This window comes from Myodes glareolus, chromosome 12 (assembly GCF_982192425.1).
Source record: "Myodes glareolus chromosome 12, mMyoGla1.1, whole genome shotgun sequence".
In the NCBI taxonomy this organism is placed as follows: domain Eukaryota; kingdom Metazoa; phylum Chordata; class Mammalia; order Rodentia; family Cricetidae; genus Myodes; species Myodes glareolus.
In genome coordinates, this window is record NC_142037.1 from 28801006 (window position 1) to 28826378 (window position 25373).

A 25373-nucleotide genomic window follows, 5' to 3' on the forward strand; every position below is an offset into this window, starting at 1 on the left:
CGGAGCTGCCTGTCTCTCGGGCTCTACACTGTGTCCTAAGGAATATAAGTTTCCAAGAGAAAATAGGCTTCGTGATTTAAAAGAAAACAGGGTAAACAGAGTCTTGCTTTCCTCCGAGTAGTTTCTTGCGGCTTTCCTGAGCCCCATGAAGCTTCAAGTGGGTTTGCCTACAGTATTTCTAAGATGCCCCCATCCCTCATTTGTGAGACACCATGGAGATGATTCTTGGATTGTATTTTCAAAGCTACTAAAACAAAGAGAACTGGGCTCTTGATGGGCATACCTCTCATGTTCTGGTTAATGTGAACCAGGATTTATGCGGTGCCTGCAAAATCTGCACTAGATTGGGCCCCATCTGGCATGGGAGGGGCAGCCAACCACCCCTCTAGTTAAGGGTTGCAAGGGTCAGGGAAGGGCTCCCTCCCTGAAGATCTATAGGTGGCTAATGGTTGCTAGTGGAAAAACTTTTTTAAAAAGTTATTAACCTAAATGACACACGAGTTTTATTATGAACTCTTCACACTTGTATATAATGAATGTATTGTGATCATATTCCCCTTTAGTTCTCATACAACTCCCACACTTGTCAATCCTTTTATTTTCTTTTTTATGATTTATTATTTGTATCAGTGTTTTGCCTGCATGTATATTTTGTGTGAGGGTGTTAGACCCTGGAGTTACAGACAGTTGTGAACTGCCATGTGGGTGCTGGTATTTGAACCTGGGTCCTCTGGAAGAGTAGTGAGTACTCCCAACCTCTGAGCCATCTCTCCAGCCTCTTTTATTCTTTCAAATAGGCCCATTTATACTTAAATCTTTTTATTATATTTTGATGTGTGTCATCACACACATTGCCAGGTATGGAGGTCAGCTCTTTCTTCCTCCATGTGAGTCCTGGGGATAGAATTCAGGTCATCAGGTCTGGTGGTGCCTTTATGTGACCTAAGGAGGGGCAGATTTTCTTCAGTGGTATGACCACTAGAAAGTTACCCATGCTTCTGTTAGTATCCCTAAATAAATCTATTGAGTGATCAAAAAGAAAAATGACAATTTCAACGAGGAAGATCATGGGAGGGGACAAGAGAAAATGGTAGGGGGGGAATATGATCAAAATACTTTATATACACATATAAAAATGTCATAATGAAGCCCATTATTATGTATGGTGAACATGTTAATAAAAACACTCTAAAGTATGTACCTATTTGGTTCTGAATGCTCATGTCCCTCTGAAACTCCCATGCTGAAGCCTTAGTCTAAAAGGGGGAACCTTTAGAGATGGAAGTTTGGGAGGAATAGTGTAGAAGCAAGATCATATATATGGTAGATTTTAATATGATTCCCATGGTATTGATGTCTTTTCTGCAAGGAAAAAAATATCAGACGAGCCCCCCCCAACACACACACAGAGTGAGGTCACAGTGTTCTAGAATGTGCCATCTGTAAACCAGAAGAGGGAATCTCATCAGATAACTGAATCTGCCTTGATCTTAAGACTTTCATCTTGTAGATTCATGAGAAGTGAGAAATTACCCAACCACCCAGTTCTTTATTTTTTAAATTTCCATTTAAAACATCAGTTTATTAGAAACAGTTGGGGAGTCAGTTAGACTTGGTCCCACACTTCAGGTCATCCAAGAAGTGGAAGAGCCCTTGGTAACACTTAAGCGCTTACCTGCCTGTAGCCTTACTGTTCTAGGGGCAGCCTCAAAGGCACCCACGTCCAGCAGCAATCAGAGGGTGTAGTGGGGCCACACCCACAGCTTGCCACCTTACTGTGGCACTCTCCCAGTGCATGCTAAGTCTTCTGGGAGGCCACTGTTGATAATGATAACCACGCCCCGCAGAGAGTGCTCATCAGTGAGCAGGTGGAGGATGTCAAAGGCATGCTTGATGATGTGCACAGTCATGAACATCGGTATTGCTGGGCTATAATGAGATGCTTCACAGTAAGGTGTGGTGTGAGCTTTGCAGAAGCACTTGGTGGCACAACACCAGGCATCCTGCACCAGTGCCTGTTGGGTCTCTTTGCTGGGGTGCAATCCTGAAGGTTACTGCCACTGATCTGCACATGGTCAGTGCTCCAAGTCTCCCAAAGCTTCATGTCAGAGGCTTCTGTTACCACCCTTGTGACTGTCTCCCCATTTATCCTCGGGACACAGCTAGGACATCTCTGGCACAGATGGAAGAGCTGGTATTTTGGTAAGGCGTGTGACAGTGGCTTTGGACCTTGTCTATTGTTTGTTTTCTCTCTGAGGCGGAGTCTCTGCAAAACCAGGTTAGCCTACCTGGGTGCCACTGCCTCAGCCTCCTGAGTAGCTGGGATTACAGCACCACCAGAGTTTAACTGTGTGGTCTTAAGTTCCATAACTTCCCCAGACTTTGTTTACTCACCCATAAAGTAAGGACAGTAAAGAATAAGTGCTCAGGACTGAGGAAATGGCTCACTAATCAAGAGTACACACTGTTCTCCTAGAGGACCCAAGTTTAGTTCCCAGCACCCACTCAGGTGACTCATAACCCCTGTAACTCTAGCTTCAGGGGATCTGACCTCCTCGGGTACCTGCAGTATTGTGCAGATAACCCCACACAAGACACATATTAAACATAAAATCTTTAAAAACAGAAAATAAAGCATTTTTAAGTGATGAAGTGTCCATCTCCATGGCTCATCCTGAAGGTTCTGAACAAGACCTAAGTGGCGGGTGCCTGGCGTGGGTAAGCAGACAGGGTGTGCTGGGAGCTGGAGATGCAGCTTCGTGACTAGGAGCACTCGTTCTTCTAGAATGATTCTCAGCACCAACACAGAGCAGGTCACAATTGCCTGTGAATTTCGCTCCAGGAGATTCCAACATTGCTTTCTGGCTTCCAAAGACACTGCATTCATGTCCACATATTACACACACACACATACACACACGCACGCACGCATACACACACCTTTCAGAGGTCAACAGAAGCCAAGATTCATCTAGTTCTCCAAGGCAAAGGGCAGATATGAAATTGCCTCCCATCCTACTCCTAAGGGGATTCATCAAGCCAACCCTGCAAGCCTGGGCGGCCCCCTTCCTAATGGTGAGAGCTGGACATAGCTCAGTGGTTCAGCCATTGTTCGGCACAAGTGAAGCCCCAGGTTTCATCTCAGCACCACAAAGCAAAGAAAAAAAAACCAACAACAAAAACCATTTCTGCCTAATGAAGAGAACATAGAAAGCATCACACTGTTTTATTTTCAAATGTTACCCTAGTTCCATGAATTTGCTGCTAACAACCCTGAGCACCTGAATTGTCACAAATGCCCATCTTAACCCAGTAATTTTTCTCACAGTCCCTGGGCACACCTCCCTATCCACCCTGGGTCTCCAGTCACTGGGAAGGCACCAGGCAGGCTGATCAGCAGTACCTGCCCGCAGCTGTGCCCTCATCCCTGACCCCTCCAGGGGAAAGAAGAAAATGGAGGGACTCACAATCAACCAGTTCCTAAAGCACAACATAACATTAGCAAGGCAGCCTGGGAGCATAGTATTCCCCAGCTGTCCCCACCAGTGCCCCTCCACCCCCAGCTGTTCCCAGTCCCCAGCTGTTCCCACCCCCTAGCTGTCCCCACGCCCCAACTGTTCTCAGTCCCCCAGCTATTCCCAGTCCTCAGCTGTTCCCACCCCCTAGCTGTCCCCATGCCCCAGCTGTTCTCAGTCCCCCAGTCCCAAGCTGTTCCCAGCACCCCAGCTGCCCCCACCCTCCAGCTGTTTCACCCTCCATATATTCCCATCCCCAGTTGTTCCCAGTCCCCCAGTTGTTCCCCATCCCCATTTTCCATGCCCAGCTGTTTCCAGTCCCTAGTTGCACCCCACCCCAGTTGTAGTCCCCAGCAGTTTCCATCCCCAGCTGTTCCCAGTCCTCCAATTGTTCCCAACCCCAGCTGTTCCCCATCTCCAGCTGTTCCCAGTCCCCCAGCTGTTCCCCAGTCCTCCAGTTGTTCCCAACCCCAGCTGTTCCCCGTCCCCAGCTGTTCCCACCCCCAGCTATTCCCAGTCCCCCAGCTGTTCCCCAGTCCTCCAGTTGTTCCCAACCCCAGCTGTTCCCAGTCCCCCAGCTGTTCCCACCCCCAGCTGTTCCCCAGTCATTCTTTTTCGGATCACTGCTGCTCCAGGCAGTTTCTCCAACCCTCTGTCAGGATTTTGACAACATGGTGGGATTATACAGAATTAACCAGAAAAGGAAAACATCTATCCCCCTGAAAGTTGTGGCTGATGCATAATCCAATGAGATGAATGTCAACAATACTGACCCTCCGGACCCCATCCCCATCCTGTCATACGAGTCCTGCCTACACCTTTCTCTAGGACACATGGTATCTGGATCTTCAAGGCTACAGGTTCCATGAAGATGGCCAAGTGTTTTACGACGACAGCAGATTCTACGGCTCCTCGGATGGCAGCCGGGGCTGGCACTGAGGGCACCACCAGGTAAGCCTCTGGAGTCTACCAGGGGGCCCAAAGCTCGCCTTCATAACCTGGTGACCAGAAGGGCACTGCTCCTTCTTGTAGATCTGTGTGTGCTGTTCCTTGCCTTGGAGTTTGTCCCGAAGCCAGTCTGAACTGAACTCCACCACATGACTCACGAGGGCCTCTAAAGAGGAAGAACTCAGGAGCGAACCGAGAGAGAGAGGATGGATCCCTGCTCTGTACAAGGCTTCATTCTTTATAATGTTCCCTGAAAACAAAGAGAGGCATGGGGTTAGGAAACACTCTTGTCAACAGAACCTCAAACTCACTATGGAGCCTAGGCTAAACTCGTGATCCTCCTGCCTCCTCCATCTTCCGAGTGTTGAGTAAAAGATGTGTGCCACCATACTAGCTCGCAACCTAAGTTGCGATGAGTGGAGACCAGCTTGCTGGGCCACCGAGCAATGACCTTGCTAAGGAGAGGAGAGTGAGCCCGATGACACACGGTGGCAATGGGTGAAACAGTTGTGCTCCCCCCACCCCCAAGAGTTTCACAATTGCACTTCCAGTTACAGGTTCTCTGTGAATTTGAGTGGCAGGCTCCCTGGACTCAGCTCAACTGCGCCTCTCACCAGCAAGGTGCCCTTTGCTTTAGTTTCCTCATCTGGATAAAAGAGAAAGCTAACAAGCGATTATCTCATGGAGTAGCCTGGGGCCAGGACCGTGTGCCTGGGTCGCTGGAGTCATGTGAGTTGCGCTGGCTGTCACCGCTCTCCGTATACCTCCAAAAGCTGCTTCTAGAAGCCTCGTTGCTCCTCTGGCATAGAAACTGGTTCACCCATGAAAGCACAAGGCTTTCCCACCTTGCTATAGTGAGCCGCACCCGTGGCAGGCAAAGTCACACTTTGTAGAAGGGCGCAGTTCTACTAATAGCAACTGCCAGCTGTGCAGCACTCACTGCTTGCTCTCCTGTGGGCAGCAAGAAGGCTGCCCTCCCTGGACCTAAGCACAGCACACTCCTTGTCTCGACTGGAAATGCCCAGTTTCACCACTCAGTTCTCGTGCCTTCTAAGAGCTGGGAGCTGGCCTGATGTTTGCCTCTTGGTTTGACAGCAGGAAGCTCCACCACCCAAGGTGTGTAGGAACACACTTTCCTCTCTTCTGATGGCCTTAAGGACAACCATTCATGGCATGTCATGGCCCAGAATCTTCTATATGCTCCAGAGGTCACCAGGCTTTAGAGGATACCAGGTATAAGACATTATCACCGTGTTAGGTGACACTAATACACCATCAGGAGGCTCACAACTGACAGTTCTGTCATGTCAGAACACAGTTCAAGAATGGAGTCACGGCTGGAGAGATGGCTCAGAGGTTAAGAAAATTGCCTGCACTTCCAAAGGTCCTGAGTTCAATTCCCAGCAACGACATGGTGGCTCACAACCATCTGTAATGAGGTCTGGTGCCCTCTTCTGGCCTGCAGGCATACACACAGTCAAAATAATTGTATATATAATAAATAAATAAATATTTTTTTAAAAAAAAGAATGGAGTCACATGAGGAAAATTCTGAGGACTTGTGAGAAAACTCAAAACACACACACACACACCAAAAAAACACAAGAGTCTTGTGCCCCCAGTTTCTTCAAAACAGAGTTCTTGGAATGTATGTTCATGCATTGATGTAGGTGGGCTTTCTGTCTATGTGTTATTTTCATTGGTTAATAAAGAGACTGCCTTGGCCCTTTGATAGGACAGAAAATTAGGTAGGCGGAGTAAACAGAACAGAATGCTGGGAAGAGGGCAATGAGGTAGATTCCACGGAGCCAGCCACCAGGTCAGACATGCTGAATCTTTCCCGGTAAGCCACCAACTCATGGTGCTACACAGATTATTAGAAATGGGTTAATATCAAGATGTGAGAGTTAGCCAGCAACTAACTCTCTAGAGATAATGGGCCAGGCAGTGTTTAAATGAATACAATTTGTGTGTTGTTATTTCTGGGGCTAAGCTAGCCGTGCTGGAGCTGTGCGGGACGAAAAGCAGGCCTGCCTGCAGCTCCTCACTACAATGCGTCCCTCAGGTATAGGAGATAAGCGTGTGTTTACTTCATTGTTCATTACAACTGCCTATTGTGATTTGTTTAGGCCTCTGTGGAAAACCATGTTTTTACGCTTTGTGGCTTGTCCTTGTGATTGTAATACAGCTTGAACTCATGAGAACATCACTTGGGTGACCCCTCTTAGCCCTCAGAGTCAAGCTGTCTGATGCTCTGAATAAATTTGGCTATTGCATGAAACTTCAGTCTGTCTCATTCACTGGCTCCATTTACCCAGGTCCCACTGCCTCTAGAGCAGTAAACTCTATCACGTGAATGCTGGGCCAGACAGAGAAGTGAGGACCACCTAATCCGACCTCTGAGTCTAAAATCTAGGGATGCTTGAGCCAACCTCAAAACCAGGAGTGTCAGCACAACTGGGATAGGAGCCCTCAAGTCTTGACTGCCCTACAGATGCGTGACTTCCCATTAAGAAAGCTGTGGGGTTCCTCCCCATCGCACGAGTCATACCTAATCCTGAAAAGTATCTCTGGTCCAATAGCGTATAGCACACAGGCTGAGCCTGGCTCAGAGCTTCCAAGGCTTGTCCTCGATGGAACTTATCAGACAAGATGTCGCAGGTGGGCTCAACCTCTGGGGGAGGACTCCACGACATCTGGCAACTATAAAATGCCAGGAAGCCACCGCCATCAAAATGGAGTACCAGCCTGAAGAGACAGATGGGATCGTACATACAGTGTTCTTACATACAATGAGATCATACATTACAGCCACCAATGTACATACAGTCAGTTCATGATACATAAACAGACTCCTATAGAGTCAGTTCACATGTATGTATAGTTATAATATAACCATCTCACACATGCAACTGTTAATGTACATCATCATATAGTCACCCCTGTATAATTATATCACATGTGCGTACAATGACCACTATGTAGATCACATTTATACACAGTTACCATTGGACAGACCACACACACACACAATTTCTCCTCGACAGCAATCAGGTAGACTGTTCATTAAGTTTCTAGACTAGTCTGGATCAAACTGGGAAGTTAAGGTTCCATGGTCAGAATCATAAACATCTCAGGGCCAAATGGAATGAAGTAAACCATGCATATATGTTGTTTTCTAATTACGTTGTAGCAATACGTGTTTGACAGACAGAAACATGAAAAGCTGTAAGTCTGAATCCAGGTTAGTGGCAAACTGACCAGAGGTGGGCAGGTGCATTAGGGAGCAGATGCAGAAATGGTGGCAAAGAGGGCACCACTCCCAGTTTCAGGCTGGCTTAACCTAGATACGTGTGTATGTCTCCTACACACCCTGAGCCTTTTGAATGTAAGGACAGAAAGGACACCTCACACTTTGGTAAGGAAACAATGGGATACTTTGTAGGGACAGTTAATCCAACAGATATGTCTCCACATGGAAGCAGGAGAACCCGAGTCCATGGCTGACCTAGTTAGTGTTCTTAGGAAGGGCAGAGAAAACTTCAGAAAGCTAGGAGGTGGGCACTGTGGTAATGCCTGTAATCCCAGCACTCGGAGAGGCTGAGACAGGAGGATTATGAATTCGAGACTAGCCTAGGCAATATAGGAAGACTCTTGTTATAAATAACAGCAATATTTCTTGCTTTCTTGTTTTCAATGGCCAGAGCCAACAAAATGGCTCAGAGGGGAAAGGTGTTTGCCATCAGCCCTGAGGACTTGAGCTTCATCTCCAGGACCACATGCTCCAGAACCCACCCACAGAACCAGGTGCTTCAGGTTGTCCTCTGATCTCAACACAATATGGCTTATGCATACGCTTACACATACACACACATACACACACACACATACACATACACACATATGGTGCGGGAGAATTATCTGTATTCTGTCAATCATATTTTAATAAAACGCTGATTGGCCAGGCAGGCAGTATAGGCGGGAAAGCCAGACAGGAAGTAGGGGTGGAGCAAAGAGACTGGGAGTATTCTGGAAGCAGAAGCTCTCTCTCAGCCATTCCTGCGCAGACCACCAAAGAGGCAACATGTAAGCTGTCACACTGAGAAAGGTACTGAGCCCATGTGGCTAACGTAGATAAGGATAATGGGGTAATATATGTTATAAGAGTTAACAAGAAGCCTGACCTAATGGACCAATCAGTTTATAACCTTATGGAGTCCTGTGTGTGATTTTCTTTGTTGCTTGCCGGCTGTTGGGGTACTGGGCTGGACAGAAACCCCAACAAGCCGGCCCTCATGTTACACACATACACATAATGAATAAGTGTAATAAAAATACTTTTTCAAGGATTGGAGGTGAGGCTCAGAGGACTTGCTTAGCAACACTGCACAGTGCCACAAAACAACCCATCAAACATAAACCAGAGTACCTGTGTGACTCGCTGGAAGTGGAATCTTTTGCTAAAAGGCAAAGTTACACGTGACCATTGACCATAAAAACTTAAAAACCCTGAATGCCGAAATGCTTTATAAACGCACTCAAAGGCTGCACACTGGCCTGGAAACAATCCTGACAACACAGGCTACCAGACTTCGTATCTAAGAGTTTAAAGAATGTCAGCATGAGGATGCTGAGTTGACCTAGCAGGCTTCCTATGAAACCCTAACCTGCGTTTGATTTCCAGGACCCACAGTGAAAGGAGAGAATCAGCTCCCAGAAGCTGTCTTCTGACCTTCACACTGGGATGTACACACGTACTCATGCAATAATAATGAAATAGATACTTGTTATTGCTAGCATGTATACAAATAGCCCAAAGCCAGTAAGGATTGAGCAAATCTAGCCATGAGAATGTTCATTCCCTTCCGGAAGCAACCGGGAACTGACTCTCAGGAAATAATCCTACACATAAGCTTTATACGTAAACAGAGTCCTCAGTGTTCACAAACCGAGTAAGAGGGAAAACCATGCCCCATTAAGAGTCTAGATATACTTTTCTTCTGAGTCAGTTCACCCTCAAGTGTCATGTTGGCTGGAAACCCACTCTGTTCTCTCAGTGACCCAGGCAGTTAGAATCTTTTGGAGTGCAGACCACAGTCCTAGTTCTTAAGGGTGAATATACACCTCTTACTTGCTATGGAATAAACCTTTTTCACTGTAAAAAATTGTCACTTGAATGGGTTTAGTAAAAAGCTGACTGGCCATAGCCAGGCAGGAAGCATAGGCAGGACAACCAAACTAAGGATATTGGGATGAAGAAAGACAGAGGCAGAGGAGTCGCCAGTCAGACAGAGAGTAAGCAGGACATGCCAGAGACGTAAATGCCATGAATCTTGGGGTAGCACAACGAGAAATAGAAATAAGTTAATTTAAGTTGTAAGAGCTAGTTAGTAATGAGTCTGAGTTATTGGTCAATTAATTATAATTAATAATAAGGCTGAGAGGTTATTGTGGGAGCAGGTGGGTGGGACAGAAAAACTCCACCTACACACTCTGCTTCCTGGATAGCAAGGTCTGGCCGTCCCCAAGTGCGACTGTTCAGCCACTGCCTTGCCACAGAGGGGACCGTATGAACACTGAAAACCCTATTAGGAGCCCTGTCAATGTCACATCATTACCTAGGCACAGGGTCTCTCCAGTCACCTCTCTTGTTAGCTTTCTTTGCTCTGGAGAAGTCATTCACCCAGATGCTGCCAAACAAACCAAATCTGACCTCTAGCCATCTCTGGGCAACTGCTAACAGGCTGTGTCCCCCAGGACCACAGGGATCATCAGATCCACTAGGCACAGGCTCCCCAGATCCAGAGGGGCCTGCAGAAGTTTCCTGAGCATGGGGCCCCAGGGCCAGCTCTGGGTCCTGGGCCTCTTTCTGCCACACTCCTTGTACAGGCTGAGGGCTGCTGCCGAGTAGCTCCATCTCCTCCTCTGGATCAAACCGAAGGAATAATTGTTTTCCATGCACCTAGCAAAACAAAACAACAATAAAAAAAATGAACATGTATTGGTCCTTAGAGCCCTACACAGGCGCCAAAGCTTCATAAAAAGCTTCTGCCAACAGTCTGGATCCTTCTCCTCACCCAAAGCTTGCCCGAGCACAGAGGATTTCTCTGTCCTTTGCTCTTCTGCCCCAGTGGTGTCAGCAGCAGGTGAATGGCTTTCCAAATGCCTGAAGGTAATTGGAGGAGTTGGATTAGTAATGGGATAGGTCGATGCCAGACAGCAAGGCCACCCAGAACATCCAAGGGCAGATGTTTCCAAAGACTTCAGGACCTCACTAGAGATTATCCAAATGCTCATTCATTTATAGCTACTCCTGACTTCATGACACATTTTTCTAGGCTAGGGTGAACCAGCATGTACACACTCAGCCCAACTACAGCTAAAGAAACGTCATAAGACCCAGAAGCATCCCCCACCCAGCAAACTGGACCTGGAAAAAGTTACCAACCACAGGAGAACTCACAAACTAAACAAAACAAAGAACTATAATCCGATGAGTGTGATGGCTCACGTCTGTAATCTCAACACTAAGGAGGCTGAGGCAGGGGGATTGAGAGCTCAAGATCCAGGCCATTGAGATGGCTCAGTGGGTAAACTCAAGCAGCAGATGAGACAAGGCATCCCTCTGTGAAATGGGAAGCAGGTACGGGATGCTAACACATGCGGAACAGTGAGACGCAGGGACCTGCCCTGTTGAATCCCACCCACTCTGACTCTAGACAAGCCCAAGGGTGGGAGGCCTCAAGAACTTGGCAGAGGGAGAAGAGCTTGAGGCTGGTGGCTAAGTACAGCAGGTTAAACCCGTAATGCCAGCACTGGGAGGTGCAGCCAGGAGAATCCCTGGAGCTCACTGGTCACTTAGTCTAGCCAAGTGATGAGTTCCACACTCAGTGAGAGATGCTGTTTAAGAAGATAACATGAGAACTCTTGCGGGGAAACCCCAACAGCAACTGATAACCTCCACATGTACAGGTATACTCGTGCAGGCATCCTTGTACATATGTTATGTCCCACACACACATGCATACACACTCGTGCACACGCACACTTGCACAATCTTCTCCCCTGAAGTATATCTATATCCTCTAATCTTCAAGGACCATCCCAAGTCCCATCTCCAGCAGGACAGAAGGACCCCTTCATGTCAAGGCATTACTGGGCCTTAATTACAGCTATGATTCTCTCCACTTAGTCTTGTTGGGCAGTTTTCTTATTAAAATACCAATCCTTCCTTCCCTACCTAAATCTACATTCCTTGGATGAAAAATCCTTAGAAGCACCATCTGGCAGTCCCAAGCTCAGGTCTCTCTAGGGTTTCTACAGCATGGACGTCTCCTCTGTTTCCTATAAAACAGGATCCATTGCATCTCCAGATCCCCTACCATACATTTATCTGTTTCCAAATCTATTCAGTGATGTGTAAGTGCCAGCTCTATGACAACTCTCATTATAAGTGCTGGAGGACCAAAGCCATGGGACCCGAACGTGGGACAGTCTCTACAAAGAGCCTGAAGTCTGGAAGACCCGAACCCTTAAACTTGGACAATTCAGAGTCTCAGTTTCCAGTGATGAACTATAGGGGAAGGGCTATGAGACATCTTCCAATCAAAGGATGATTCCATAGCCTATGAGGAGCGTGTGTACACATATGCATGCACGTATATAAAATGGAAGAGAACTCATAATCTAGCAGGGACTCGTATTGTGTGTGGGTTGTAAAGTCTACTCTTACAAGGGTTTTAACAAACAAGTATGTCTTAGTCTGTGTTCTATTGCTGTGAAGAGACACACTGACCAAGGCAACTCTTATAAAAGAACACATTGAACTGGTAGCTTGCTTCAGTTTTAGAGGGTTAGCCCATGATCATCATGGCAGGGAGCAGACAGGCATGGTGCAGTATTGGGGAGCTTTATATCCTGATGCAGTGGCAGCAGGCAGAGAGAGAGAGAGAGACTGGGCCTGGCATGGGCTTTTGAAATCTCAAAGCCCACATCTCCAACAAGGCCTCCAGTCCTAATCTTTCCCAAGAGTTCTGGTCTCTGATGACCAAGTATTTAAATATCTGAGCCTATGGGGACCATTCTCAATCAAACCACCACAAAGGGTTTTATGCCCCATATGCAATCGAAGAAATGAGAGCAAAGACAATGAGAACTTGCTTCAGATCACACAGCTAAGCAGCCACAGCAGGGACCAATTGCTACTGGACAAAATTCACCCCTGCGTGCAGATGCTCATAACTAAGCAAGAATACAAGATTGACAAGAACACAGCCTTGCCCTCTTTCTGTCTCTGTACATACCACAAAGGACAGACATTGCAAGAAGGATGCACCAGGAGGAAGTCGAGGGTATTGCAGGAGTACAGAGGAGTCATCTCTCCGCCAACGCAAAGCAGACAGGACAGCGTGACCAAGTGGAATCTGAAGGGAGGCTAACATTGCCATGGTGAACTGAAGAGGCAGGAGTGGAAACAGTTGAGGAAAAGGGAGGATGTGCCCAAGCAGGGGAAACATGTCTACACTGAGGGCAAGAACTAACCGAGCTATCACATGCAAAGAAAGACTTGGGGCTGGGTGAAAGGCCGGAGAGACAGGTAGGGAGGGGTCAGGGGTCAGTGCACATGGAGTCCCTGAGGCCCCTGAAGGAACTCTGATTCCCATTCAGGATGAGAAGGGTGTGAATCCCAATCTTCAATGGTGCTCATTCCTTCTTTCACAGCTGGCCTGCGGGGGCCAGTGGCACTACACCAGAGACATAGGTGAGAAAGGAGAGAAGTTCTCCAGATTATGCATGGCCCTTTTAGTATGTTCTTTCCAGACCCCAGTCCACTGTGACGGGAAACATCACACTGCAGGGCCACATGCGGTCCTAGCATTGCTGTCCACTGCTGAAAGAAAAGAAGTCATAAAACATCTTGGCTAAATGCCTCCAGGGGAGGTGGGGTGAGCCAGCATGCTTGAGATCTGGGGAAAGCAAAACTCACCCGGGCATCCTGGAGCCACAAAGACTGGAAGGAGGCAGGGTTCAGCTTCTTACTGCTGCCTCCTGTCTTGACCACCTTCTGGCCCACGAAAGGGGAGACAAGGCGGTGAAACTTCCTCACAGATGGCCCTTCCGGCATCTCTGCAGGTAGACAGTGGCAAATAAGACCACAATGACTTAGCTCGGTCCTCTAGAGCATATCTGATGGTGTGGTACCCCAAGGACCGAATTTGGGTCACCCACTTTAAGGGTGTACGTGCCAAAATGGGAGCCTGACTGAGGTGAGAGGAGTCACATCTCAGAGACAACTGAATTGGGGCAGGATAAGGCCCAGCTTTGGAGCTCTGGCTTCTCTTCCTGGTCCCTCATCCTTATCCATGCAGCAAATAGAACCAACATCGCATACTTGATGTCATGTATCAGGCATGGTCTGATTCAAAGTCAATGCCACCTCAGTGGTTACCCACTCCTTATTTGTTTGGCTTCTTGAGTCAAGAGTCTCACTATGTAGCTATAGGTGAGCTGGCACTGTGTAATTCTAGCTGTCCTCAAGACTGACAGCTCTCCTCCTGCCTCAGGCTCCCAAGTGCTGGGATTACAAACATGCAACACCTCCCTGTTACTTTTTGCAAGGGTATATTAGACCTCTACGTCATCTCCATGCCTTCTCTGTCTTTCCCAATCCCACCCCCAAAGCAATCACTCCAATCCTCTGCTCACTTACCCATCCTCGGCTCTGGCTCTCCCAGGACCACCCCAGGGGAGGGAGAGATGCACTAGTTATGAGATCAGTAAAAGTGGTTCTCTCTACAGGACTACAGTACTGGCAGAGCTCAGAACTGTGACAAGCTGACACCAGCCAGGCAAGGAGGCTACCAACCAGCTTGAGGTCTGATAACACGCCCGATGGCTGAAGAGCTACAGTAAACGCAAGGCAGGACTGCCTGCCACCCCTTGCCTCCCTGTTCTGTTCTTAATCATTCAAAGTCACTGAGAGGGGGCTGGAGAGATGGCTCAGTGGTTAAGAGCATTGCCTGCTCTTCCAAAGGTCCCGAGTTCAATTCCCGGCAACCACATGGTGGCTCACAACCATCTGTAATGAGGTCTGGTGCCCTCTTCTGGTGTGCAGACATACACACAGACAGAATATTGTATACATAATAAATAAATAAATAAATAAAAAACAAAGTCACTGAGAGCCACCAGGATGAGTGGTCTACATCCTGACTGTGCTGAGTGGGAGCTGCCCTACCCACCAAGGTTCCGCCTAACCTTATCTGCCACTCACCAGCCCCAGACTCCATAAACCATGGTGAAAATTATCAAAGGCACACAGCAGGTAGTTATTTCAGTGTTTCGAAAGGCGGGTTGGTTGTTGGCTTTCTGTTGTTTTGTTTTGGTGGTGGTGTTTTTTAAGTCTCACTCTGTAGCCAAGGCTGGTCTTGAACTCTGAACAATCCTCCTGTCTGAGTCTCCCCAATGTGAGCACTGGGATTACAAGTGGGAGCCACATACAACTCCCTCCCTCCCCTCTAAGACACTTAAAACTGATTTTAACCAGAAAATCGAGATACCCTAGACACCCCACAAATTCTCATAATTCATAAGCAACACCTTCAATAATGCTATTTTTCTGTCTTTTTTTGCTCATATTTTTTGCCTATATTCCAGATGCCAAGCTGGCCCATAGCCCTCTGTGTACGGATGGTCTCCACCCCATGGCCCTGTCATTCCAGAACTGCATGGCCACTCCTGGTTTATGCGCAAACCCAGGACATCTTGCAAGCTAAGCAACCCCTCTACCAACTGTGCTAAGTCTCAGGCTTCAGTGCAATATTTAAATTCATCCACACTTGGATTTCCACCCACACTCTTGGAAACGTGGTAAAAGTTCAACTACTCAGACCTTCAGGGGAAACTGCTGGGCTGGAAGGGGGCTTGCCAGACACTGGAATCCAAATTATCTCTCAGCTAAGAAACCCCCCTCCCCCGCCTCCGTCAGAGAAAGTTCTGGAAAAGTCCGCCTGTACAATGCACCGTAATCTTAAATTTCTACCGCCTGCCGGATGTGGTAGTGCAAGCCTTTAATCCCAGCAGCCCCAGAGGCAGAGGCAGGAGGATCTCAAGAGAACTGAGGCCAGCCTGGTCTACATAGTCTCAAAACAAACAACAACCCCGCCCACGGGCATGCTTTGGTGATCAGGAAAGGGATAAGATAATGAGAACCTTGGGCTTCGTTTCTAGGGCGAGGTGGTCAGGCTGTGCAGGACGTGGCCCCTGTCGTCCAGCCTCCAGGCTGAGTCTTAGGCAGCTGCGTTTCTCAAATCTTCAGAATGATTGAAGCGGGAGGGAACACGTGAAGGTCACGAGGGCCAGGGACGGCGGAAGGCAACGTGATCAACAAAAACAAACGTGCGACCTGGCTGCGCGTGACCGGAAGAGAGGTTGCTTAATTTTTCTGTAATTGACTTTTCACCAAAGGTTAAAAAGAAAAAAGAAGTGTTGACAACGTGCACGTGTGCGGCCCCGGGAGGGGGTGGAGGAGGCCGGGGTGCGCCCAGGCGGGTCCCGCAGAGCTAGCTGTACTCTACGAAACCGGGTCCCAGCGGCTGCTGCGGGAGCGCAATCCGCTCGCGCTTTCCAGTTCCAGACGGGAGACAGTGGTGGGGAGGACACGGATGCGGGGACGAGGGACGACAAGTTCAGCCTGAGGGAGGCGAGGTGGCCCGGCGGCCCGGAGCCGAAGAGCTCCTCCCGGGGATAGGCAGGAAACCGCTTCCGGGACTCCAGGGCTCCTCTAGGGACCCAGCTCGTCCTGGAGGTGGGTGGGGAGCTGCGGGCTTCTCTCCAGGGAGCTCTGGAGATGGGGACCCTCCGAGGTGGAGGAGCTACAAGCTCTTCCCCTGGGAGTGCTGGAGGTGGGGTTCGCCCCGGGACGGAGAGCTGCGATCTTCTCTCCTGGAAGAGCTGGAGACAGGGTTCACCTCGGGATGGGAATTGCGGGCTCCTCTACTCAGGCTCCTCCCACAGGTAGGAAGGATGCTGCGGTTTTCTTCCTGTGGTAACCACTGGAGACGCAGCTTTCTCCCTGGGCAGCTTCCGCTCTTTCGAGGCAGGCTGGAAGCTTATTCGCCTGCTCCCCGGCACCCACACCCCTCTATTCCTCCTTCCCCACGACTCCCCGCGGGCTTGCCAACTCCCAGAGTCTGGGGGAGAATGGACTGGTACCAAGAAAAGGCAAGCGCTCAGGTGCTGGTGGTCTTCACAGGGTACAGGCCAAGACAGACGTTTCCGGTCCTCCGCACTCTTCTGGGAGGTTTTGGTTTTATGAGAAAAAGCCTCACAGTAAAATGCGGGCTGGTTTGGAATTCACTGTGGCACCCTGGTTACCCTTGAACTCCTGGGTGACCCTCCGGTCTTAGTCTTTAAAGTGCTGGGATTTTAAACACAGCACGCCCGGCCTGAAAAACTTTTAAAGAATGAAGTTAGTTTTTACTTTATATTATTTTCATAGTGTTTGAGTTTTTACTATGTGCTTTAAAAAACTTTTTTTAATTGTGTATTGAAATTTTTATTTGGAAGAATAAAGATGGTAGCGGGTTGTTCAACGATAGTTAGGACTTCAAGAAGGGTGGAGCCAGCACTTTCCAGGAAGCTAGCGGACCTTTGGCGAACTCCGAGCAGGCCTACAGGAGGTGGCTAGGGTGTCAGCCCCTGGACCTTGCAACTGAGGGCCCCAAGAGGACTTGGCCAGCACAGGGAAGACAGTCCTGCCTCAAGGAGTAGCTCAGCTAGTCTTTCACCATAGTTCCTGCTGCAGGTCAGAGAGCAGAAGAAAGGAGAGGAGGCCTCTGACATCCGAAGGGCAAAGGTCCCTTAGGGGCAGAAGGTGAGCTTGAGGGGGCAGCATTTTAAGGAGGGGGGAGGTCCCTATTAATGTATAAGTACTGGAGTATGGTTTCCCACTTCTGCAGCTGGTCTCTTCGGAGAATCACATCTGCTACAGGATTCAGTGCATTCCGGTGGCAGCTTCCACGCGTGCGGGACACACACACACCATTTTGTAGACTGACTGTGCTGGATAGAAGCCATAGCCCAAATCCCGCCTTATCTGGTGGAATCAGAGCTGTGCACCTAAGAGTTCTCTTCTGAGACCGAGGAATGCTACAACTGAGAAAGCGAACTGTTCACAATTTGCTGCTGTCACTTAAAATCGCCATTTTAGTTTACTGAGCACACGCTGTGTGTAAGACACCTTGGAAAATCTTTACGTAGACTGCCTCGTTGTTAGCTGTCGGAAAACAAGCCGGCCACAATACCTAAATCTGGTGTTTAAATGGGACATCTATGCCACAGCGTTACAGACGTAAAGCCATATTTCGCAAACTCTGGTATGTGTATGAGTCACTTGGAAACGTTTAAGTGTTGATTAATCTTTGTTGCAAAACATGATTGCAAAGATGTAAAAATGTTTTGATAAGGATGTCAATTGTCTAGCCTTCAGTAGTGCTCAATAAGCAGTAATGCTTTTGAGTAGAAAAGTTGGGTTGGGGTTGACCTCAGATTTAACAGCTGGAAAACCAACTATAACAGACGTGGAAAGGGAGACGAGAATGCCTGCGCCCCCACGTGGTGAATGTGTGAACTGCAATCACAGTGCTTCCTTGCTCTCTAGGCGGGGTGGGGGGTGGTGTCCAGTAAATGCGTCTTTCTCCCACCAGCTGTGGCCATAAGGAAGTTCCTTGGATGGCAACATTAAAGCATTTGGACCGTCAGATGTACCCTGAGACCCCTCTGATCTGACTTTCCTTTTTGTAGCTAGATTGCCTTCAACTCTCCCATGCCGTCTATTGGAGACCATTGACACACTCATTCTTAGCAACTGAACCCCTGTAACCCCACTGAACTCCCATAGGCTTGTACCTCCAGAAAGGGATGGAGGGATTGGCAGAAATTATCCAGCCCTCATTAAACTAAGGCTTTCTTCGGGCTCCATTTGTCCCACCAAGCATTAGGGCACCCTAGACAGGTGTGATGGTTAATCTGACAGACAGCCTTCCAACCCCAGACTACACCAGAGACTAAGAACTCAGGCTGGTCTTGAACGTGTGAGCCTCCTGCCTCCGCCTTGTGAGTGCTGGGGTATCGGGTGTATCCCACACCTGGTTTAGGCAGTGCTGAGGATCGAACCCAGGACTTCATGCATGCTAGGGAAGCACTTTACTAATGAAGGTAAAGCCCCAGTCTAAACCTTTCTCCTTCATGTCAGTTATCCCAAGGTAATTATGGCAAGGGAAAGGTGACAAACACAGTCAGCACGCCAAGCATTGAGGACAGGGGTTCCTCCTGATAATCCTCCGGCCCTGTTTGGTGCAAATTGAGTGATGAGAAACTTGTAGCCATTGCCATCAACCCAACCACACCCGGTCACAGCTAAGCTGCCTCCTGCTCAGAAGCTGGGGCCAATGCATATCCGACTGCCTATGGACTTAACCTGGCTTCCAGAAGGTTTTGTAAGCCAAAAGTGTGACCATAACGCCATGTGATTTGTTATGTAGACTTGTCCCTTGAGAAAGTGATTTATCCTAATGACATCATTTTGTACCCTCTCCCTCGCTTCTCCCTCCTCCCAAACGTGTCCTAACAATTTGGAAATGCATCTTTGTTGTTGTCGATGATGACTGAGATAATGTTCACGACCAGGCCCGTCTGCATCTTTTATAGTCTCTTGGCTGCAACAACTCAGGCTTCCTTAAGGCAATAAGTCTGATGATCCAAGAGGCCAGTTATCTTACTGGAGAGAGTGTATGCAGAAAGAGGCATCTGCTGAGACAATGTAGAATTTTGTTCTGAAATCCATTTCTAAAGAGAAGTGATGTATGCAGGGCGGTGGTGGTGCATGCCTTTAATCCCAGCGCTTGGGAGGCAGGGACAGGCGGGTCTTGAGTTCAAGGCCAACCTGGTCTACAAAGCAAGTTCCAGGACAGGCTCCAAAGCTACAGAGAAGTCTCAAAGAACCAAACCAAACCAAACAATGTGAATGCTTTAAGCAAAAATGCCCTAACAAAACCCATGGGCCTCTTTGGCCGACAATTTGGAATCTCTCTTCTTACTAGGACTCACTTTACCTGATTGACAGTAGTGGGTTCGGCTATTCTTTTAAGAGTTGTTAAGTGTTTCTTGGGCCAGTAGGATTGGGTCACTTGAGCCAGGCCGTGGTGGTGCACACCTTTCGTCCCAGCACTCCGGAGGCAGAGGCAGGTGGATCTCTGTGAGTTCGAGGTCAGCCTGGTCTACAGAATGAGTTCCAGGACAGCCAGAGCAGCTCAGAGAAACTCTGTCTCAAAAAGGAAAACAAAATTAAACAAAAAGAGGTCACATGAGCACAGCGCTTGCCACACAAGCCTGACCACCTGAGTTTGAACCCTGGACCCATGTAGAGGTGAAAAAGAGAGAACTAACTCCCAAACGTTGTTCTGACCTCCACTGGTGTGCTGTGGCATGTGTGCCCCTTCACACAATCAACTAAATAATTTTGAAAACACTTTAAAACATTCTTCCGGTTTTACATAGAATTGTGTGTGTGTGTGCGTGTGTGTGCGTGCGTGCGTGCGTGTGTGTGTGTGTGTGTGTGTGTGTGTGTGTGTGTGTTATTACTACTAGAAAATAACCAGAATGCCATGAGATCTGAGGCCCTAGATGTCTGGCAGATGTGGCATAAGCTGGACCTGAAGGTGGGTGATATGTAAGCCCAGCCATGCCGCAGGGACCAAATGGCACACGGTCTTAGGACCAACGATTGCTCCGCGTTCCTCATATTTCTGAGGTGAAGCAGATCGGCAGGTGTGACCTGAGGATAAAGGAAGCAACCGTCTTTGTCTCACTGGGATATTTGTCCCTTGGGGGCCACTCAGAATGTGTCCTGCATCCGGAGACAGGAGAGACCGAGGACCATTCAGTTAAAGGAAGCACAGGCTAGTACCCAGGCAAATGCTCTAAAATGGCTCCACTCACAGGGGATAGAAGGTGGGGACAGTAGCTTCAGCTCCGGCTGCTCCCGCCCTCTCCAGGAAGCTGAGCCTGTCCTGAGATCCTCCACTTCCATTCCCCCAGCAGCCTCTGCCACTAACTCCAAGGTGCCAAGTGCCAAAGCCCTGAAGGGGAAACTGGGTAGAGACAGTCCCTGCCCTTTGGTCTACTGAAAAGGGCATGAGCCTCAGGACTTCTAGAAAAGAATTTCGAGGAAAAGAGGAATACAGATAAATTTATTAGTTAAATACTGATTTTACAGCCATTTCACCTTAAGACAATGTTAACAGGTTGTGGAGGGGGAGGCACGAGAGGGCAGCCTTCAGGGGGCAAACGGTGTAAAGGATGATTACAACAATCTTGGTTCAAAGCTATTCTCTGCTACGGCCAGTAACGTTTCGGGGTAGGGGCTGGGAGTTTGGGGGTACAATGGATCATGCCATAGTTGGCTACAGCTCTGTGGGGTGATGAGGACAAGGAAGGATCTTTGGGGGCCCCAGGAATGGGGGAGGGGAAGAAGGCCAATTCTAGGAGAGCTACAAGCACGGCAATCCCATCAGGCCCTGAGACGGCTTCCATCCATCTTCCATCTGTCCACCTTTGTCCTTCCGCAAATCTCCGTCGGTTCTTCCTGCTTTGAATTTGTCTTGCAAACGCTCTGGGTTTCCTAGACAAAGGACCCAGGCTGGAGAAAGGCCCAGATCCAGGTGACTATTTGACTTGAGAAAGGCCATGGCCTGGTAGGCTCAGAGCAAGCAAGCTGGAGTCTGGGAGGGCTGTGCTGTAGACACAGCACAGCCGATGAGTGCAGTCACCAAGCTGCTTAGGTAGCAGGTTTTGTTCCTCCGCGGAACCCCTGTGTGTGAAGGGGTTGAAAAAGGATGCTAGGCACAGCACCACATGGCCCTAGCCTGCTACACAACTGAGCGCTAGTTCTACAGAGGATAGGAGATGTTCCGGCTGGAGAGCAAGGGTTTAATGCCGGAGTTCCTGGGAGAGGGGGAAGGGAAGGCTCGACAGTTGGACTGTGATCTGATGCATACCCTGTGTGAGGGGTGATGTGCTTTCGCCACCGTCTCCCCAGGGAGCACTCAGTAACATCTGCACTGCACCCGCGCTTCTGGAGTCAGATCTGGTATGGGGCATGCAGGGATATGCCATGCCTCAAGGGGAGTGTTGGACAAGGGCAGGGCTGCCACGTCCAGTCCACATCAAGTAGACACCCTGCACAGGCTGGAGACAGTGTCTTGAAGCCTGGGACCCTACAGCCACCCTAGGAGCACAAAGAAAAAAACCCACTACCTAGAACCACTGGGGTGGAGAGTTGGGGTGAAGGAGATTAGGTCTCTGTCCTGGACAGGCAGGTGGAGAACAAGAAAGAGATCTCCTGCTCCAGGGAAGAGCCTCATTGGGCCATGCTCGCGTGAAGGTGGGCGTGTCTCTAAGGTCGCAGGCTCTACCCAGGGCTCCACCTGAAAAAGGTGTTTGAAGAAACTCAGCACCCACATCCCTAAGCGATTGTCAACAACTTCAAGTTCTACCCAGTTGTTCTTCCGGGAGTTGTTCCCAGACGAAGGGGCTGGCCAGGATGCCCCAGCCTCAGACTTTGCTGGCCCCCAGGTCCCAAGTCCGAGCAGGAATTTGAAGAGGGAGAAGGGATGATTACGCGGTAATTATGTCCCCGTGACTGTCAGCCAGGACCAGGCTGTTCCAAGAGTCCTGCTTGGAGCTGGCCTGTGATGTCTGAGTGACCGGAGATGCATAGCCTTGTGGGGAGAGCTTCAGAGCCGACAGCACCGGATGGATGGAGGGCCCATGGCCGGACACAGTACTGACAGAGAACGCCTGGAAGGCAGAAAGCAGGGTGAGTCAGTAGGATGCCCCTGGGGGCCCAAGGACCAGGTCTGGGAAGAGGATGAGGGAGTAAGCACTCAGCTGCTTCTCTAGGGCCCAGGGCCCAGGGCCCAGCTGCAGGGGTCTGTGTGCTTCCCCAGGGCTCCGGAGCACAGTGTAATTAGGGCCATAACCCAGGAGGTTTGTGCAGCTGTGCTTTCTCAGAAGGCTCTGACAGCCATAGGAGACACTCTTATCACCACTTCCGGGTCAGATAGAGGTCTTTCCGGGTCAGATTGAGGTCATCCTCTCCATCCTGAAGGGGTCCTAGCACTTTTGTTTCTGTGGAACCAGGTTCTGTTCGGTTCACTCTGAAGGTAGAATGCTCAGACAACCGCCCACCCTTAGAGGTAGTGGGGCTGGAAAAGGGGAAACTGTGACTTCCTCATCCCCAAAGAGGCAGAGGAACTGGGAGCCATCATACCTTCAAGAGGGCATGGTCCCCGGCTGGGCCATTCTGGAGGCTCTCAGGAAGCTGGGACTTATGAAGATGGCTTTCTGCCCACCTCTCACTCAAACCTGAGCCGTGCTAACCTGCCGTCCCCGAAAAGCCTTCAAGGCCAAGGTCAAAGTACTTCCAACTCTAGAGGAGTTTGCTTCTAACCTCTAACCGCAACACCCAAGTCTGAGTCAGGGGATAGTTGGTGCTTTCTGTCATGGGCATCCTGGGTGCAGTCCCTGCGTCCTCCTCCTTGTTCCCACAGGTCATAGCACAGGGAAGATGCTAAATATGTGGCATTCTTTGGGTCCGAATCACCGCAGCTGGACAAGAGGTACCAAGGACTCAGAGGCTGAGCTATTTGAAACTCAACGGCTCAGGGGCAGGCTACAGCTCACCTCCCAGGGCTGGGCAGGCCACCAGGGATCCGGAATCTACTTTCTTATTAGCCTCGTCACCACACCCACCTGGGATACGGAGGTGCTGTGGCCGTAATGAGAGGGCAGCCCAGGCTCTGTCTTGATGGGGCGCATCTCCTCACTGCTGCTGCTGCTGCTGCTGGTGGCGTTGCTGGAGTTGCTGGAGGCGCTGCTGGTGGGCGGGAGGCTCTCGCCAGAGGGACCTGCAAGGAGGCAGAGTCAGAAAACTCAGTCCAGCTGCAGGCATGGAGGCCCTAGTTACATTGGCTGGGAAGAAAAGTAGGAATCTTTACGGTGAAGAACAGCGGTTCTCTGATGGACCGCAGCATCAAAAATTCCAAAGAGACTATTTCACGTTCTTAAAACTGCGTCCACTGTAGTCCAGGCTAGTCTCAAACTCACTATGTAGTTAAGATGCCATAGAACTGGTACTCCTGCCTCCTCCACCTCCCGAGTGCTAGGATTACCACGCCCAGTGTATGGAATGCTGGAGATTGAAGCCGGGGCTTCCTGCATGCTAAGTACTCACTGAGCTACATCCCCAGCCCTAAGGGAACTTTTGCAAAAGACTCAGTGATGCCCTCATGACCCTAGATCCATTAGCCCTGGAGACCACATTCTGTGTGGGGGATTCCACGCTCTCAGCGTAGTTTTTCAACGTAATTACTATGTATTTCAGGAGACTGCCAGAGGGTTCTGGGACAACAACCTCTAATTAACTATATTAACTTCTCTCTAGCAAAATGTGAACACCGCTCGGGGGAAGTGGTGATGACAATGTCCCGTGCCTCTCCAGAACAGGTCCTGCTACAGAATTTATGGTCCTGAATTCCGACTTAGGAGTTGAGGACTCCACACCTGAGCCCAGGGGCTCTGCTGCGGTCCTAGTCCGGGAGGCGGAAAGAGGAGTGGCAGAAGATTCAGGTAGGAGATACTTCTTCCGGAAGTCCCTGTTTAATGTAGGAACCTAGAATGCCGGCCATGGCTTTTGTGAGTCCGCCTGCCTGGGGTGAGAAGGTGAGCTGTCCACCACATCAGTCAATTCATTCCCTCTGCTGAAGCCAATCAAATCCTAATTTGGAAGCGTAGAGCACAGAAGGCTCTGGGTAGGAGACATTAGTAACACTCTTCTCTCTCTCCCTCTACCCCCCCCCATCTCTCTCATGTGTGATTTATTTTATTTTATGTGCATTGATGTTTCGCCTGCATCTCTGTGTGAGAGCATCAGAAGCCCTGGAACTGGAGTTACAGACAGGTGTGAGCCCCCACGTGGATGCCAGGAATTAAATATGGGTCCTCTGGAAGAGTAGCCAGTGCTCTTAACTGGCTGAGCCATCTCCCCAGCCCTGTAACCCTCTTCTTAATCTAGAAATTAAGAAGGCATTGCCACTAAGTGAGCGGCTCACGCCTATAATCCTACAATTTAGGAGGCTGAGGAGGAAGGTCATGAGGTCAAGGTTACTCTGAGCCACATAGAAACCCTGAAGACAGAACAACATATTGAACAGACTATTGATCCCAGAGTGCAGCATTCCAAATCCCAGCCAATACTAATGTGATTTTAAGCCATTACCCTCGAGCCTCAGTTTGCTTATTAGGAAGACAGACTAACAGTCTGCTTCTGTCAGGTCTTGAGGGGATCCCTGCAGGAATTTGTGCCGGTTCAGAGCTCTACGTGACATTAATGTACCCCCAATTACAGATCAATCTGTCAGGAGCATGCCTAACGAGAACTTGTCTGCTTTGATTGCAGCATTAAAGGCGGGGCCAATGAACATCACTCTCTCAGGCCGCACACTGGTCCAGCCAGTCTATTGCAAGGGGTCTATTGCAGGGCAATCATCCTATGGCTTCATGGGCCTGGCTTCTTTGCTGGGTTCTTTTCTGTCCTGAGAGGATGGAGGAGGCGGTTACCACCATACTCTGGCAGCCTACCGAGGCAGACATGGTTCTCGAATGCTCTGGGAATTCCTGACTTGTTCACATGTCTACACATGGATCTATTCCTCACCTGCTGCTGTCTTCGATTTATTCAGGTTCTTGGGTTTCCGTTTTCTGGTTTGAATTCCTTCCTTCCGCATTGCAAGAGGCCTGGGTACCTGAAGGGTTGGAAGTTAATATATTTAATATATCAATTTCCCTTTG

General features: G+C 49.2%; 2 protein-coding genes and 1 long non-coding RNA gene across 6 annotated transcripts in view; 1 reads left to right on the forward strand and 2 right to left on the reverse strand.

The window, feature by feature from the left end:
* Positions 1-4086: 4086 nt before the first annotated feature.
* Positions 4087-15816, reverse strand: Neil2 (nei like DNA glycosylase 2). The gene is made up of 5 exons (XM_087912176.1): positions 15675-15816; positions 13450-13589; positions 10082-10425; positions 7015-7211; positions 4087-4713 (listed from the first exon to the last, which is right to left on the reverse strand). The coding sequence occupies exons 2-5, from the start codon at positions 13585-13587 to the stop codon at positions 4418-4420; spliced, it is 975 nt and encodes a 324-aa protein (XP_087768302.1). The 5' UTR covers positions 13588-13589; positions 15675-15816; the 3' UTR covers positions 4087-4417.
* Positions 15817-16339: 523 nt separating this feature from the next.
* LOC146892276 (uncharacterized) lies at positions 16340-18223 on the forward strand. Its single transcript, XR_015004873.2, has 2 exons — positions 16340-16478; positions 17423-18223. It is a non-coding gene; the product is annotated as an uncharacterized LOC146892276 (long non-coding RNA).
* A 2470-nt stretch (positions 18224-20693) lies between these two features.
* Gata4 (GATA binding protein 4) overlaps positions 20694-25373 on the reverse strand; it is a 68874-nt gene continuing 64194 nt past the window's right edge. For all 4 annotated transcript variants that reach the window (XM_085698635.2, XM_048421941.3, XM_085698637.2 and 1 more), the window contains exons 5-7: positions 25240-25327; positions 23277-23431; positions 20694-22322 (exon numbers count right to left, since the gene is read on the reverse strand). In XM_085698635.2, coding sequence (XP_085554761.2) covers positions 22140-22322; positions 23277-23431; positions 25240-25327 — 426 coding nt within the window. In that variant the 3' untranslated portion in view covers positions 20694-22139. The remainder of the gene's footprint in view (positions 22323-23276; positions 23432-25239; positions 25328-25373) is intronic.

Excerpts from the sequence above, each read along its gene's own strand:
- Neil2 (XM_087912176.1), bottom strand. The coding sequence starts at position 13,587 with ATGCCGGAAGGGCCATCTGTGAGGAAGTTTCACCGCCTTGTCTCCCCT. Across the intron at positions 10,426-13,449 it reads TGTGGCTCCAGGATGCCCGG|GTGCATGGAAAACAATTATT; the intron begins GTGAGTTTTGCT and ends TTGTTTTGCTAG. Across the intron at positions 7,212-10,081 it reads TGGAGAGACCCTGTGCCTAG|GCTGGTACTCCATTTTGATG; the intron begins GTAATGATGTGA and ends CTGTCTCTTCAG.